Source organism: Trachurus japonicus, chromosome 21 (genome assembly GCF_045865225.1).
Source record: "Trachurus japonicus isolate A0001 chromosome 21, Traja_1.0".
Taxonomy (NCBI): Eukaryota; Metazoa; Chordata; class Actinopteri; order Carangiformes; family Carangidae; genus Trachurus; species Trachurus japonicus.
Genome location: NC_140927.1, coordinates 20213185 through 20227885, shown reverse-complemented (window position 1 = coordinate 20227885; position 14701 = coordinate 20213185). Strand labels below are relative to the sequence as shown.

Sequence of the window (14701 nt, the reverse complement as noted above, 5' to 3'; positions counted from 1 at the left end):
ATTGAGCAGTCAACCCACAATTCAATATGGAGGCAGAGGGGTCAAGTTAAAAAAAAAAGATATTTTCCTTGAGGCTGAAGAGACTGCACTGCATGTATCTTAAGGATGATTGACCACTGTTGTATTTTTACTCACTGTGAGTGTGCGTGTTTCTTTGTTTGTCAGGTTTTAAGGGTGAAATGGGGGTCATCGGGACCCCAGGAGTACCCGGATTTCCTGGACCACCTGGCACACCTGGAACTCCTGGTCTGAGAGGTGAGGAAGTAGCCTCCCAGTGGAAGATATTATTTGTTCAGTTTCATCAGCTGCAATAACAGTTTCTGTTTCCCGTCGTCACTCTCAGGCGATCCTGGTATCACTGGACCAAGAGGTGATATTGGAGAGCCTGGACTTAAAGGAGAACGGGGAGACCGAGGTCTTCAGGGACCTCCAGGGAACATGAGTGAAGTGGACATGGAGCACATGAAGGGGGAGAAGGGAGACATCGGAGATATAGGTATGGAGCAACATACTGGACCTTCAATCTGTTACAGTGTAGTCGCCCTTTAGAGAGTGTATATTACGCAGTATTAATTTTAAGAAATATCTAAACGGCCTAATGTGGTCTATGGTTTTAATTCAATTCCTCTATCAGGTGACCCTGGGATCACTGGACAGAAGGGCTTCCGTGGGATGCCCGGAGACCCTGGGATGCCAGGCAAAGATGGAGAGCCTGGGTTACCTGGACAACCAGGTGACGTACCTGATCACATGAACAGTATTATAAAATCTGTCAACAAACGTTAAGAGATATTTGTAGGCTTCATGTGGTTATCATCTCCGTTCATCCTATTCATTTCATTTTACTATTTTTATTTTATTTTGATAAATTCTCTGCACTTGCTTTATCACCCAATGATAATGAGGAGAAAGTAAATATTAAAAACTTTTTTTATCTCGCTTATATTTCTCAGGTGATAAAGGAGACCGTGGTTTCCCTGGCGAGCCTGGCAGCACTGGACAACCTGGACAGAAGGGCGGTGTGGGAGGAATGGGAGTACCAGGTAAAAAGACCCAAAATACCCCTCGGTCCTGCTGCTAGTGTGACTTGCTCAAGCAAGAGATGAGCTAAAGTTGACATATTACATACGCTTCATTCACTGTTGATACTTTTGTTACTAATATCTGCATTTCGTTTGCTTGTCTGTGTGTTTGCGTAGGTCCATCTGGGCCAAAAGGTACTAAAGGAGATATTGGTACCCCGGGACATCCAGGATTCAGAGGCGGAGATGGACTGAAAGGAGACAAAGGAGCAGCTGGTGATCCAGGTATCGGGATCCCAGGACCTCCAGGAGAGAAGGTAATCTCCAGACTGTATAAACACTGCACATTGTTGACTGCAATGATCAAAGACTTGGATTGACTACATTTCCAGTCAATTATCAGTGCTAAAAATAGGACACTACCCTGAATTGTGTTCTTTTAGCAAGTCCAGTGGCCACAAATGTAAATGAAGAGAAGTTTTCATTGAGAAACAACAACCACCCAAAGTTTAAATTCCATATTTGGTAATTGCACCATTACTATTATATTATATTTATATATTATTTCGTGTTTGGCTCTCTTATTTTGGGATCCCAAAAAAGATCTGGTTTCATTTTGGTTCAGTATTTGTCAAAAGTATGAATTATGTTCAGATTTCTCCACTGCTGCCACAGATATCAACCACACATTTCCAATGTAACAAATCCCACAGACGGTCCTAAAACGTCATAATTAAAACACTTTCAAAATATTCTTTCCTTTTTTTTTTCTTCTTTCTCGCTCAGCAATTATCAGTATTTACCTGTCATGCTAAGAATTCCTCTGCTCTCATAGGGGCTCACAGGCCAGCCAGGATTCCCAGGAACGCCAGGAGAAAAGGGTCAAAAGGGTCACGAGGGTATGCCCGGCAAACCAGGATTCCAGGGAACTAAAGGAGAAAAAGGAGGCGTTGGGTATACAGGTCAGATTTCAGTGTGTGCTGTAACATTCATCTTATTTGTCTGAAAGCAGAACACTTGGTTTAGTAATACTTTGTGTGCATGTGTCTGTCTACAGGCCAGCCAGGTAGACCAGGTGAGAAAGGAACTCCTGGGCTTCCCGGGTCTGCAGGAGAACCCGGTCTGGAAGGCCGGCCTGGTAAGTCTGACTCAGCTCATCAGCTTACTGCTCGTGTGTTAGTGATTGCCCAATTCAGGCTTTGAGCCTAATGCACGTTGACGATGTGTAAACTTGTTCTCTTCCAGGTGAGGGTGGCTTACAGGGACCACCTGGTCCTCCTGGAGAGAAGGGAGATCCTGGAGTGGACGGCATCCCCGGATCCTCAGGGGAGAGAGGAGACCCAGGTTAGTGTGACAGGAGTTAGGAGACAACACCACAAGATCTTTGCTGCCTGGATAAGGTGTTATCATCATATCACTCCAGATGGGAACCATTAACTTGTCCTTCACCAAAACCCTTTCAACCACAAAAACCACACACACACATGGTCTGATGAGTTTTTTTGGTGTATACAGTACATTCTTGCTTGAGTAGTCAAACACAACAACTTCAATTAAACCATAACTTATAACTACAGACACAGTTATGTCTTGAAAGTACTTCAGTTTTTATGTCTGAGGTGGCATTGACATCTGCAGATCCCTCACTACCACTCTCAACCAATCAAAAACTTGTCTGTAATATATATTTAACGGTCTTTTTTCTTCAGGTTTACCTGGCCGTGGTTTTCAAGGACCACCTGGAACTTTGGGTCACAAAGGTAAGAGCAGCTTAGTCTTTTATTTATGTAAACCCTCCGTCAGTGCAGCTAAGCACAGTCTCATTATGTGACTTTCTTTACCTTTACAGGTGACAAAGGCAGTCCTGGCTTACCTGGTACCCCAGGTCATCCAGGTATTCCTGGTATCAAAGGCGACAAGGGACATCCCGGCCCACACGGATCACAGGGTGAGCCAGGAGAGATCGGCGCTCAGGGTATCTCTGTGGAAGGCGCCAAGGGAGAGAGGGGAGAAACAGGACAACCCGGAGAACCAGGTACTGTGGAATAGATACTATGAAGACCTGTTTTCAAAATGTACAGAAATACAGACAATAACTGCCATTATAAAAGCAGAACTAGAAATACAGAATGCTGTACTAAAAAAAATGTCTCCACACCTTCCTCTTATCTCTGTCAAAACAGGATCGCCAGGAGCACCGGGACATGTCGGTGTGCCAGGCAGACACGGCCTGAAGGGAGACAAAGGAGATCAGGGTCATCCTGGTTTCCAGGGAGAGACAGGGCAGAAGGGCGACCCTGGATACCCTGGACTTCCTGTATGTAACAGTCTTAAGTTTTCTGATGAAAAATTGCTCATAAATGCTAAATATGAGCTGTTTAATTCCTTTTCCATTTCGCAACTATATTGTTTTGGTTTTGTGTGCGTCTGCTACAGGGACCAGCCGGCCTTCCAGGTATCGATGGACAGAAGGGAGAGAGGGGATTGCAGGGTGTTCCTGGCTTCCCAGGTCAGTACATACAGTGTGTTATATCTGTTTATCCAGCCATGTTTGCATTTATATGTGGAAAATGTAAGTTTGTGTAGTTGACTTACCATTTTTGAATACAAAATCAAGGTATAAAGGGTCAATTCGGGGATATTGGATTCAAAGGAGAGCTCGGAGACAGAGGATTCCCAGGAGAAAAAGGTAAAACAACAGTGGAATTACTATGTTATGTGTGTGATTATGTTGGTGCTTTCTAATGTTTCTGTTATACGTATTACGTCACGTGTTGGCCTTGGTTAACTGCTAAAAAATGTACATGAGTTAATCAAAAACTCCAAATGATACTATGTATTTCAGGTAGCGATGGCCCTCCTGGTCCCCCTGGTCCCCACACCTCCATCAAAGGAGACATCGGGTTCCCAGGAATTCAAGGTCTTCCAGGACCTCAGGGGCCATCGGGGTTGCCCGGACAGAAAGGACATCAAGGTGACGTTTTCATTAGAAATGTCTCCCTTCTTATAATCCCCAGAGACCTAGTAGTTTCCTGTTGGTTCACAATGTTCTGCATCGATGTCTCTGATTTGCTTCATCTTTTTTGTTATTGCCTATAGGTGTGAGCGGTCTTCCAGGTCCTAAAGGTGAAGACGGCCTCCCTGGATATCACGGTCAGCCTGGAGCCAAAGGAGAGCAAGGCCTGCCGGGGCCACAAGGTAAGACGCTCAGAAGAGGTGACGTGTTGGGGTAAGTTTTGTTGTGCTTCTATTAATTACACCATGTCTTTAGGACCCAGGGGACACCCAGGCCCCCCGGGACCGGACGGCGTTCCAGGTCAAGTGGGTCCACCTGGCCCGTCCTCAATGGATCATGGCTTCCTGGTCACCCGTCACAGCCAGTCGGTGGATATTCCACTTTGTCCTGAGGGAACCACGCCCATATATGACGGCTACTCCTTGCTCTACGTTCAAGGCAACGAGCGGTCTCATGGACAGGACTTAGGTGAGAAACATAATATGAGAAATACAGAAAGAGAAGTAAATAATAAAAGAAGGAATGAGATGGAATACACAGAAAGGGGGAGATGGTGGTGGTTATTTACTTTTCTTGTTGTGACTCGTTTTAGGTACGGCGGGCAGCTGTTTAAGAAAGTTCAGCCCCATGCCCTTCCTGTTCTGCAACATCAATAACGTGTGCAACTTCGCCTCACGTAACGACTACTCCTATTGGCTCACCTCCCCTGAGCCCATGCCCATGAGCATGGCACCCATCACCGGTGAAAGCATCAAACCCTTCATCAGCAGGTTTGTCCACATTTCTGTCCACACTGTTGGACGTCAGCTATGTTTGGTACAACATTGCATACACCGTACCCTTCTCATTCATTTGTGTGTGTGTGCAGGTGTGCTGTGTGTGAAGCCCCAGCCATGGTGATAGCAATTCACAGTCAGAATATCATGATCCCTCCGTGCCCTCACGGCTGGGACTCTCTGTGGATTGGCTACTCCTTTGTCATGGTAAGACAGAGAACAGCATTAGGTCTCAGTGCATCAGTATTGATGAAATTGATGAAATTCTTTATTCAGTCACATCACATAATAGCTACGAACATTTCATAATAACTACAAACATTATCAACAAGGTAGTGACTGAAAAGGCACAGGCAGGAGCATAATGCCTGTCCTACATACCACATTAAGCTACCCAGCATTTTTACAATATAAAAAACAAACAAACATAAAAGCAAAACTAAACCAGAATCCAAAGACCGGAACCAGCAAGGTTAACAGTATTTAAAAATTATGAAATATCAGAGAAAAAAAAGAAAACGCAGAACTCTCTGCTAACGTCATAGGAGGATATTTCAGAAGTATTAACCATTCATAGCAAATTATAAAAGTTAGATATAGTGGAGATATCTGATATATGTTCAATTTATTACTGCTTGCTGTGATTCTTTTACACAATGTTATTTTGAGAAGTTTTTATTTCTACTGTTCAGCGCCTCCCGTCATGCTCAAATACTTAAGACAAGTTAAATTATTATCATGTTGGCTCAGTATGCATTATGCCACCTGCCCTTCTTCATTCGATGACATTACATTGTGTGTCTGTGTAGCACACCAGCGCTGGTGCTGAGGGCTCGGGCCAGGCTCTGGCCTCTCCTGGTTCCTGTCTGGAGGAATTCCGCAGCGCTCCGTTCATCGAGTGTCACGGCCGCGGAACCTGCAACTACTATGCCAACTCCTACAGCTTCTGGCTCGCCACCATTGAAGACAATGAGATGTTTACGTAAGACAGATGTTTTATTCATTGCGTCGAGAAAAGTCTTGTTTTTGCTGACCTCTAGTGGTGTAACTGTAAGGGGTACACACTGTGGCATCACTGTTGTGGTGGTTACAGGTGCAACAAAACAACGCTGCTAGCTAGCTATGCCAAATCACATCCATTCAGTGACTGTGGGTGTGGTTAGAGTTGAAAGTCAGTCAGTCAGAGAACGGAGCTTTTCAGCCTGACGCTATGTTTCTCTTTCAGTTATCACATTTCCTCCACATTCACATTATGAGCGTGACAATACAGGATGGACCTCTGATGTTTTTCTCTCATCCCCCTTTCCAGGAAACCTGTCCCGACGACGCTAAAAGCAGGCAGTCTCAGAACACACATAAGCCGCTGTCAGGTTTGCATGAAGAGGACATAAACACCCAAACACCGGCGTCCTCCTTCCCAACATGCAAGCAATACCGCGTATGCTGATGTCCTCAACTTGGCTTGACTTCCTGTTTTGAAAGGATGGTGCTATTTCCCTGCATGTGTGAGAAGAGAGGGACAGAGACGTGGTTTGCAGAACATCCTGAGATTGAACTTTACAAACCAGAACACAGTGACCAAGCGGCCTTTTGCTCCATGCAGAAACACTTTACTAACATGATCACAACATGTCTCTAAAGAATGACGCCCAGTTTACCTCTGCACTGAGTACATGCCCCCTAAACTGGTAAACAGGTGTTCATTTGGAAAGGGTTGTTTGTGTAAGTCAGGTGCTATTGAATCTTACTTATCTGCCTTGCTCCATTAAAAAAAAAAAATCCTTTCCCTTCAAGTGCCACAGCATTCAACGATATAGCTATGTTAATATTATCGATTTTCACACCTTTTAACTTGTACTAATGTAAAGGATGGGACTTACCACTCGTTACAGAAGCTTGTCATTTGTTAAATCACAATATGTTTCCACCACAGACATATAACAATCACTCTGTTGTAAATATAATGCATTCCTCTCTAAAGTAGTTCAACATACTCTCCTCAGGTTATTATTGAGTTACTTTGTGTGTTATTTAGCTCCATTTTTATTTATAAGATTTATGAGAATATGTTGGACTTGAGTATATCTGGGATTTCATCGATCCAAAAACAGTGTTTCAACATCTGACAACCAGCGCCTTATTAACATACCAAACAACACTGAAATAACATTGACAGGTGCGTGTGTTCGTGTGTGTGTGTGTGTGTGTGTGTGTGTGTGTGTGTGTGTGGATGTGTGGGTGTATGCATGCAAGTGTACAGACATGAGTGCATCTGAGCTGCTTGGAAGGTGGCGTGTGTGTTGTGATGTTTGCATAGGCTATATAGTATTGTTGCACAACCCTGTTGACACAGTACAAAACAAATGCACGAAAAGGAACAGACAAAAAAAAAAGAATCACCTTGCTTACACCTTTTCTCTGTCAGGAGCATTGTGTTTAACAACTCTTAAGTGAACCAAATCTTTCCGATGTTTGATCCCAAAGAAATGCACATGTATATATTCTTATACATACCATGTAGCCTACTTGCTACTCCGCTCATGTACTTGACTATTCCCGTTTGTGAGCTACTTTTGTAATTGATTTTTAATTAAGGGTCACAATGTCAAGGCTGCACATTCAAGTCAAACTAACACAGATGAGAAGGATTGTATTTACACGTGTCTCTGCTGGTTGAGATGTTTTAAAAAGGTCTTAACATTCGTTTGTGTTTTGTATATGACATTTTGAGACGTGCGCTGACGCTAGGAAAGACCTTTTGGACCCAGTATTGTTCCAGTTTCCGTGTGCCTGTCAAAGCAATTTAAAGATGCAACGTTTTCTACTGTAAAGTAATAGCAGTTACTCTACACTGACAATAACCTGTTTTTGTTTGTGTGTTGTGCTTGGTTGTGATAAAAATGTTCAATGAAGTCAATACAGTATTAGAAGCATTTGCCATCATAAAACAAATTTGATCACAGTGGGATTGATCTTTACTGATTAACAAACAGAACTGAACGTACTTCGTCGTCATTTTATATTTTCCAGTTCCCATACTGTTTAATTCCTGCAATAAAGTGATTTGTAGAATAATCTTATTAATTATTGTTTTGCCCCTTTCTACAAAATTGCAGTACTTTATAAATGCCACAAGAGGGCAGCACCAGCACAGTCTTTAAGTAAGGTGCTGCTGGGTCATGGTAGCTTTTCTATTTGGCTGACTCACAAGCCCACTGTGTTTTTTTTTAGTTTTTACTGTCACTGGCCATTATTCCATCAAGAGGCAGCAAGCGCTGACCTCGAATCTTGAACTCAAGCCCTCTGCACCAACACTTCCACAGTGCAATGCAGCCACTACCTCAGCACTTCTGCTGGGACTGTGGCCAACAAACCCGTTCACCCCCATGAAAACACAAACAGATCGATACACTCCGCAGAGAACCAGATAACCCCTCCTTTCATCTCCACTCTCGTCTTTCATCTATTACCAGAATCCTATCCCTTGTTTCCGCTCTTGTCGCCAGACAGAGGAACATAGGCCTTGACCCCTGGCTATCTTCATAAACATGTCTAACAAGGCCTTGACCTCTGACCGGCGGGTGCAAGGTCACTCAGGTGGGAGTCACACTGGATGGCGGCGTACCGCGCTGAAAGGCCAAGTGGTCAAGTGACGGGTAAAACTGAGAGCAACGGCCCAGTGACCATGATCAAGGCTGAGATGTCTGTAGTAAGGACAAAGGTCATATTCACAGACAAGTGGCTGAAACATTTTCCTCTGCTTATACTACGGGTCAAGTGTAACCAAGGAGGCATTTGACTCAATAACTTTACAGTCCTCTTTTTTAATTTCTTTTTTATATATATATATTTGTTTTGTAACAAATTGTTGTTTCCCTCAAGCAAAAATATTTTAATTTTAAATCTGTATTTGCAGAAATAGCTGATGCAGAATTTGACTCGATTGAATTATCATCGTTTTGAGTGAAATTCCTCAGTTAAACTTAACAGATTATTTTGTGGAATGTGCAATTCCTTGGCAGCACGGATAAAAGAAAATTACAAACCATGAGTTATATTTATAGCCAACAAAATCCATTAACACATTAAAACATTAGTGGTAAAGAAAAGAATCCGATCAATCATTCGTGTAGCATGTTGCTTAAAATAATCCTTTGAAATGCTTTTTCAATTCACATAATCCTATTATGGTGATTGTTGTTATGAGAACTGTAGGATCTCAACACAAACTGCTCCTACGAGAGAAGGCACATTCACCGCCGTCATGAAGTTTGTCATTGCTGCCGTTGCCATAGCAATGCCACATTGGGTTGGGCGCTATCGAATAAGAATTCCTCAATGATAACGGCCTCAAGCCTGATAAAAGAAACAGAAGGTTGCTGTTTTGAAAATTGGAAAATGTGGATCACACACTCATTCTCTTTTGCGTGTGTGTGATTTTCATGGCAAGAAATGAAGCGCATACTTCAGAGGAATTCACATGCAAATAACCACATCAATGCCATGTGTTGGGGTCAGGGCTCAGCCTTGCGCAGGGGCTTTAGAGTTCAAAACTTTAACCTCTTAAAGTGTTTTAATCCTATTGGTTGTCTGCTTACACCTTACAATCACCTTCAGAGCCGGGGTTTATGCTGGTGAAAATTCAGTGCAATAATCTGACCACAGTACTGCTAATGTGGAATATCTGGGGGCACGTACACTATAATAAATATTTTTGCTCTTATGGTTAAAATAAACAAGATACATTTTAGATGTAGATGCTGTGACTTTTGCTGAAACGTAGCAAACCTGCCTGAGTTCCTGTAAATGAATGTCAAGTTTTCCAGAATGTGTTGTGTTTATGATGCAGTGTGTGGATGTGTCAGAAGTGTAGTAGTGTAACCCTGTGACCTTTCTCCTGAATGGATCAAGCTCAGAGGCCACCACCCTCCACCTGAGCCAAATGCAGATTAACTTTCAACACAGCACGCAACAACAACAACAACAACAACAACAACAACAACAACAACAACAACAACAACAACAACAACAACAATGACAATGACAACAAAAGTAACAGAAGCCACCCACCACACTAATAAAGGGACCAGTTCACTTTGCATCAGTCTGAGATTACACAAACAGCTCCGATCAGAGGTAAGTACAGTGAGAGCTTTAGTGAAAAATACTCTTTTAGCACCCAGGATGATATTCACTCAGTCCATCTCTCTATAAGAAGAAGAATTGATTTCAGTTTCATTCTGGGACTAAAATATAGGTCCTGTGACAGGCTCCTGTAGCACTGCAGGCAGAGTGACGGTGTATGGTGTGTTACTGCCTCACCCTCTGCTCTATTGGAGCTAACAACAACCCAGAAATGAGTCCAAATTCATTCCTATTACTGTATGATAATGGGTATTTAAGAGCTGCACTAAGGAATATTTCAGAGTTTAATGTGACCGTGGTACCGCTACCTCCGCTGCAAACACTTAAGCTCGTTTGTGGGAAGTGCACTCTACAGCCGACTGGGTCAGTGCCTCATTCAATCACACTGTTTACTGGTACGCTGACAGTTGCCACTAAGGTGGTGATCTTAATTCACTTTCATTTTTGTGGCTTTTGTGTCATTTTTACTAAAGGTGCTATCAACTATTAACATCAGAGCAGCTGGGCCTCCTCATAAATCTTTTGGCATTTGACATTTTCAAAATCTCAGCAGTCTGGTCTTTGTTACGTAAAGGCGCTGCAGAGACCCACCCAGTTGTTTTGAGTTATTTGGGCTGAGTAGACCTCGAGTCAGGAGAAAGCTGAGTCGAGCTATGAAACTGTAGGGATGTGTAAAGTCACCAAACTCATTTTGCTGATAAGAATGATATTGAATGTGATGCCCTGTTATAACAGGTGCTGCAAACTTCTGAGAAATGTGCAGAGAAGTGCAGTTTGTACTTGACCTCATAATCCAGTTTTCTTTATTGTATTTCTCCCTCTTTGCTTGCTTGTAATCTTGGATATAAACAACCAGTTCCTGAACAAAAGATAAAGCCCATGTCAATCTGTTAGGATGACTTCTGTGTGAGGTGAACAAGCTGATAGTTGATATGTAGCCTGAAACACACATTTCAGTCAAGACTTGCCGCCTAAATTGCCTTTAAGAACATGCTGCTCAAAATGTTAGGTCAGGTTTGAGAAATAATCCAAGAAAGAATAGAATTAACCAGAAACAAAACAGGCAAATTAATGACAATAATGTGCTGATGATAGTAACAGTTACTTTGGCTGATGAAGCCACAAAACAAAATGTAAACCCTTCACTCTGCTACCTGATGTTTCCATCCATCTGCAGCTCCATTATTAGCTCTGGCATACAGCCCATTAGCAGCAGCTTTAAAATGGTTTATGAGAAGAGGGTCAGGTGTTGAGGCCTCTCTCTGACAAGACCTGCTGCGACCCCATTGGTCCACGCTGCACCTTTTAAACTTCATGTATCTTCTTCACTGTGGAATTGAGCTACAGGCTTAGGCGCTGTTTTATTTGCAGACATGTCACCCAAGTTATTTCATCCACAGCATTTGACACTACTAATTAACTCTATCAAGTGTCCTCAACATCAACACATAACCAATGGGCTCATCCCGCCCAAATTAGAAAAACTGTGAAATGAAGGGGAGCGGGGTTGAATGGATTTACAACCCTCACTGTGAAAAGTTATTATTGGAACCGCTTTAATGCTGAAGAAATACTCAGAGGTGCTTTCTGGGTACTGTTGCTCAGATGACTGATGAAGTGTCTGTTAATGACATTAGCAAATGTTGTGTTTTGTTATACTGTAAATGTTCAAGTGTAGCTATCTGCAGATAGTCTTTACAGTACTCTAGAGAAATGTTTGTTTTGAATGTGAAGCATATTCACACATTCATTAACAAAAACTAAATTCATCAAGAATTTCAGGAGAATTGAAAGAGTAACTATGCAAGATTTTTACCTTCGGAGAAATTGTGATGGTTAAATAAATGACTTGTAACTCTCTCTGCCTTCCACCTAGCGTCTCTTGGCTGAAAACCAACCTTGCAAGATCAGAGCCTCTAACCCTGACCTAGATCTGGTCTTGGTGGCACTGCATCACAAACGTGCGTAATCTCTTGGTTATGACATATAAGGCAACACGAACATACACATACATCGTAATGCATAAATGACATTATCCACCACTCCATGGATCGCTTTCTTGCCGGCCTTGTTGAAAAACAAATGCACATGGCCAGGAGGAGAGTAAGCATGACAGTGGAAAAGCGACTGGACTTGCATAGTTCCCCTTTAAATCAGGTGTATCAGTCATCTGTGGTAGAAAAACTTTTTTCTTTCTCTTTTCTTTGGATGGTTGAGCACTGCTGTGAAAGCCCTTGAGATGACCCTTCTCAAAAGCACTTTTAAAAATCAGGATTTGATGCCATCTGAGATCTCAACATTACAGCTTCTGTTCAATTATATCCATAAGTTTCTTGCAAATGTATTGTGTAATATTTCAATCTTTTTATTTGCATACTTGATCACGATTGAGCGGGGGATTTAGTCATTTACCTGTTTTGTCAGTCATCTTTTCTATGCTTTAATGTACTGAATGCAACATAATCTGCTGCCCTTATGCAGTTGATCTCTCTATGGGGGCAGAGCTCAAGTTACACGATCACAATTTTGTCCTTTACCTGTCACAGTAAACAGAGATTGCCTCCAAACACATCATTTAGAGTCTGAGCCTCCTCATACAGTGACAAAGTCCATTGAGTCTGAGCAGAAGCAGATCAGACTCCAAGCCGTGTCATGTCTCTGTGTTTGAAGACACCTCTACTAATATCACATAGTGTTTGTTGGATAAAATGATAACATTGTGCCACATTTGTCATTTGATTGACAGTCACAGTGTGGACAGATAATGACTGTATCATGGTTTTTTGCTTCAGTATCTCTCACACAAAGATGACATAAGTCCATTCCCAGAGCTTGGCTCTCTTGTGAAGTTTGATCATGATCTCAGCGTGATCGGAAATCTGATGTGCTCAGATGAAGCCAAACATGGTGCTTCCTCCTCCTCCTCCTCCTCCTCTGTCTCCTCTGCCTCCTCTTCCTCCACAGAAATTTTCACTCAATGCACAGTGTGTCCACTCAGAAAATATGGAAATAGCATGGCAGTGTATGAATGAGAGGAGAACAGAACGCCTCCGCAGCCGAGCGGAGGAGTAAAAAGGATGAGTGGACGTCACAGTAACAGAGAGTGCGTGGGCAAAAGAGGAAGAGTGGGAGTGAATTTGTGGGAGGCATTCCAGTACAACTCTCAATCTGCCTTTTCGCTTTATTCATCTCATTTAAATCGCTGCTACTCTTGTAAAGAACTCCTCGTGCTTCACTACTACTGTATCTCCTTAAATTAGGTCAATAAAAAGGTAAACGCTACAGCCAGTTGGAGATAAAGATAACAGAACCCGCTAGCACCCCTAGAGCTCATTGATAGACATGTCATATTGTTTGTTTAATCTGCACAAGAGTGAAAAAAACGGGCAGATTTCACGGGGGTTTTACCTGGGACTTTCAGAGGTGGAGACTTCAGAAACTCCCTCTTTCTCCAGACTTAATGCTAACCTGCTCCCAGCTGTTGCTTAATGATTAATGGACAGATATTAAAGTGATATCTTCTCATCTACCTCTCAGCAAGAAAGTAAATCAGCATATTCCTCAAAACCTCATACTAATATATTGTCACGTCCAACTCAGAATTGAAGCAGTAGCAGAGAGAAATGTAGCATTTTTTAGGAAAACTATTATTTTGGTAAAAAAAAAGAAAAAAAAGACTGGCAGTGAGCACAGGAGGGTCTGTTTGGCCCTTCTGGACCGTCAGTATGATCAGATGGTTTGGCATTCATGAATCGTCCATGTCTGGTACTGGGAACAGAGAGCGGAGATGGGACACGCATGGTGTGTTTGGAAGTTAGATTTAAAAAAAAAAAAAGAAGGGGAAACCATAGAAACTGCGCATAGTAACTGAGACAAAACTGCCAGATGGAAGAGAATAGAGTTTTTTAAAAAAAGAAGAAAAAAAAAGGTCATGAAATACACTGTGAGAGAGCACATATCCCATTTCAACCTGGCTGCAGCATCTTGTCTGGTTAAATGCATATGCAGAAATCTAATATTTACAAGGTTGGAGATAAAGGAGGATCTATTTTGTCGGTGTCTGATGTTCTTTGACGAGACTCCCCTGCACAGGAGACTGCCATGCTTTATGGGTTTAACAAGAAGAAAGAGGTACACTCTGTACGGCCTGTCTTACACCAACAAGGAATAGTGATTAGGTTAGGTTCTGTTCTTTCAGAGAAGAGGACTGTGGGTGTTGTGTGAACATTAGCAGCTAAGGGTGTGAAGATTCATGGTTAAAATTACATTTTGAATGCAACACAACTTTTTCTTCTTACCATTCAGCAGAATTAAAATAATAAAGAACAGATAAGATTAGCTGAAAAGGATTTCTTTTGTAGTGTAAGCACAGCAACACCGGACCGAAATATCTCAGCCATGACTGACCAGCATTTCGCTCATGATGAACCAAACTAATAGTAACACTTTCCTCAGCTTTTATGGGTCTTGTCACATCATGATGTAAATTACCATCTAATGATTATTAAACTATATGTTGGGAAGAAATGCACAATTGATTATGCATGACACCGCCATCTGTCTTAATGTCACTTTCTTGTGTAAAGAGGTTGGGGGAGAGCTCGTGGCTCACTGCACAAAATGCACCGGCCGTGTTTAAACGACTACATTTTAACATTACAATTTACTGAACAGACAAATCCACAACAGCATATCATAGTTCGTAAATAACCTTTTACCGTTTCATGCTAAATTACCTCGGT

The 14701-nt window shown here is 42.2% G+C and overlaps 1 protein-coding gene across 2 annotated transcripts in view; it reads left to right on the top strand.

The window, feature by feature from the left end:
* Positions 1-7894, top strand: part of col4a1 (collagen, type IV, alpha 1) — a 37712-nt gene extending 29818 nt beyond the window's left edge. For both annotated transcript variants that reach the window (XM_085766358.1, XM_085766357.1), the window contains exons 33-52: positions 166-255; positions 344-496; positions 635-733; positions 954-1043; positions 1200-1339; positions 1858-1984; positions 2080-2160; positions 2268-2366; positions 2732-2782; positions 2872-3057; positions 3206-3339; positions 3459-3531; positions 3640-3711; positions 3868-3996; positions 4122-4220; positions 4294-4506; positions 4631-4808; positions 4907-5021; positions 5624-5796; positions 6124-7894. In XM_085766358.1, the coding sequence (XP_085622484.1) occupies positions 166-255; positions 344-496; positions 635-733; positions 954-1043; positions 1200-1339; positions 1858-1984; positions 2080-2160; positions 2268-2366; positions 2732-2782; positions 2872-3057; positions 3206-3339; positions 3459-3531; positions 3640-3711; positions 3868-3996; positions 4122-4220; positions 4294-4506; positions 4631-4808; positions 4907-5021; positions 5624-5796; positions 6124-6205 (2384 nt within the window). In that variant the 3' untranslated portion in view covers positions 6206-7894. The remainder of the gene's footprint in view (positions 1-165; positions 256-343; positions 497-634; positions 734-953; positions 1044-1199; positions 1340-1857; positions 1985-2079; positions 2161-2267; positions 2367-2731; positions 2783-2871; positions 3058-3205; positions 3340-3458; positions 3532-3639; positions 3712-3867; positions 3997-4121; positions 4221-4293; positions 4507-4630; positions 4809-4906; positions 5022-5623; positions 5797-6123) is intronic.
* The last annotated feature ends 6807 nt before the right edge of the window (positions 7895-14701 follow it).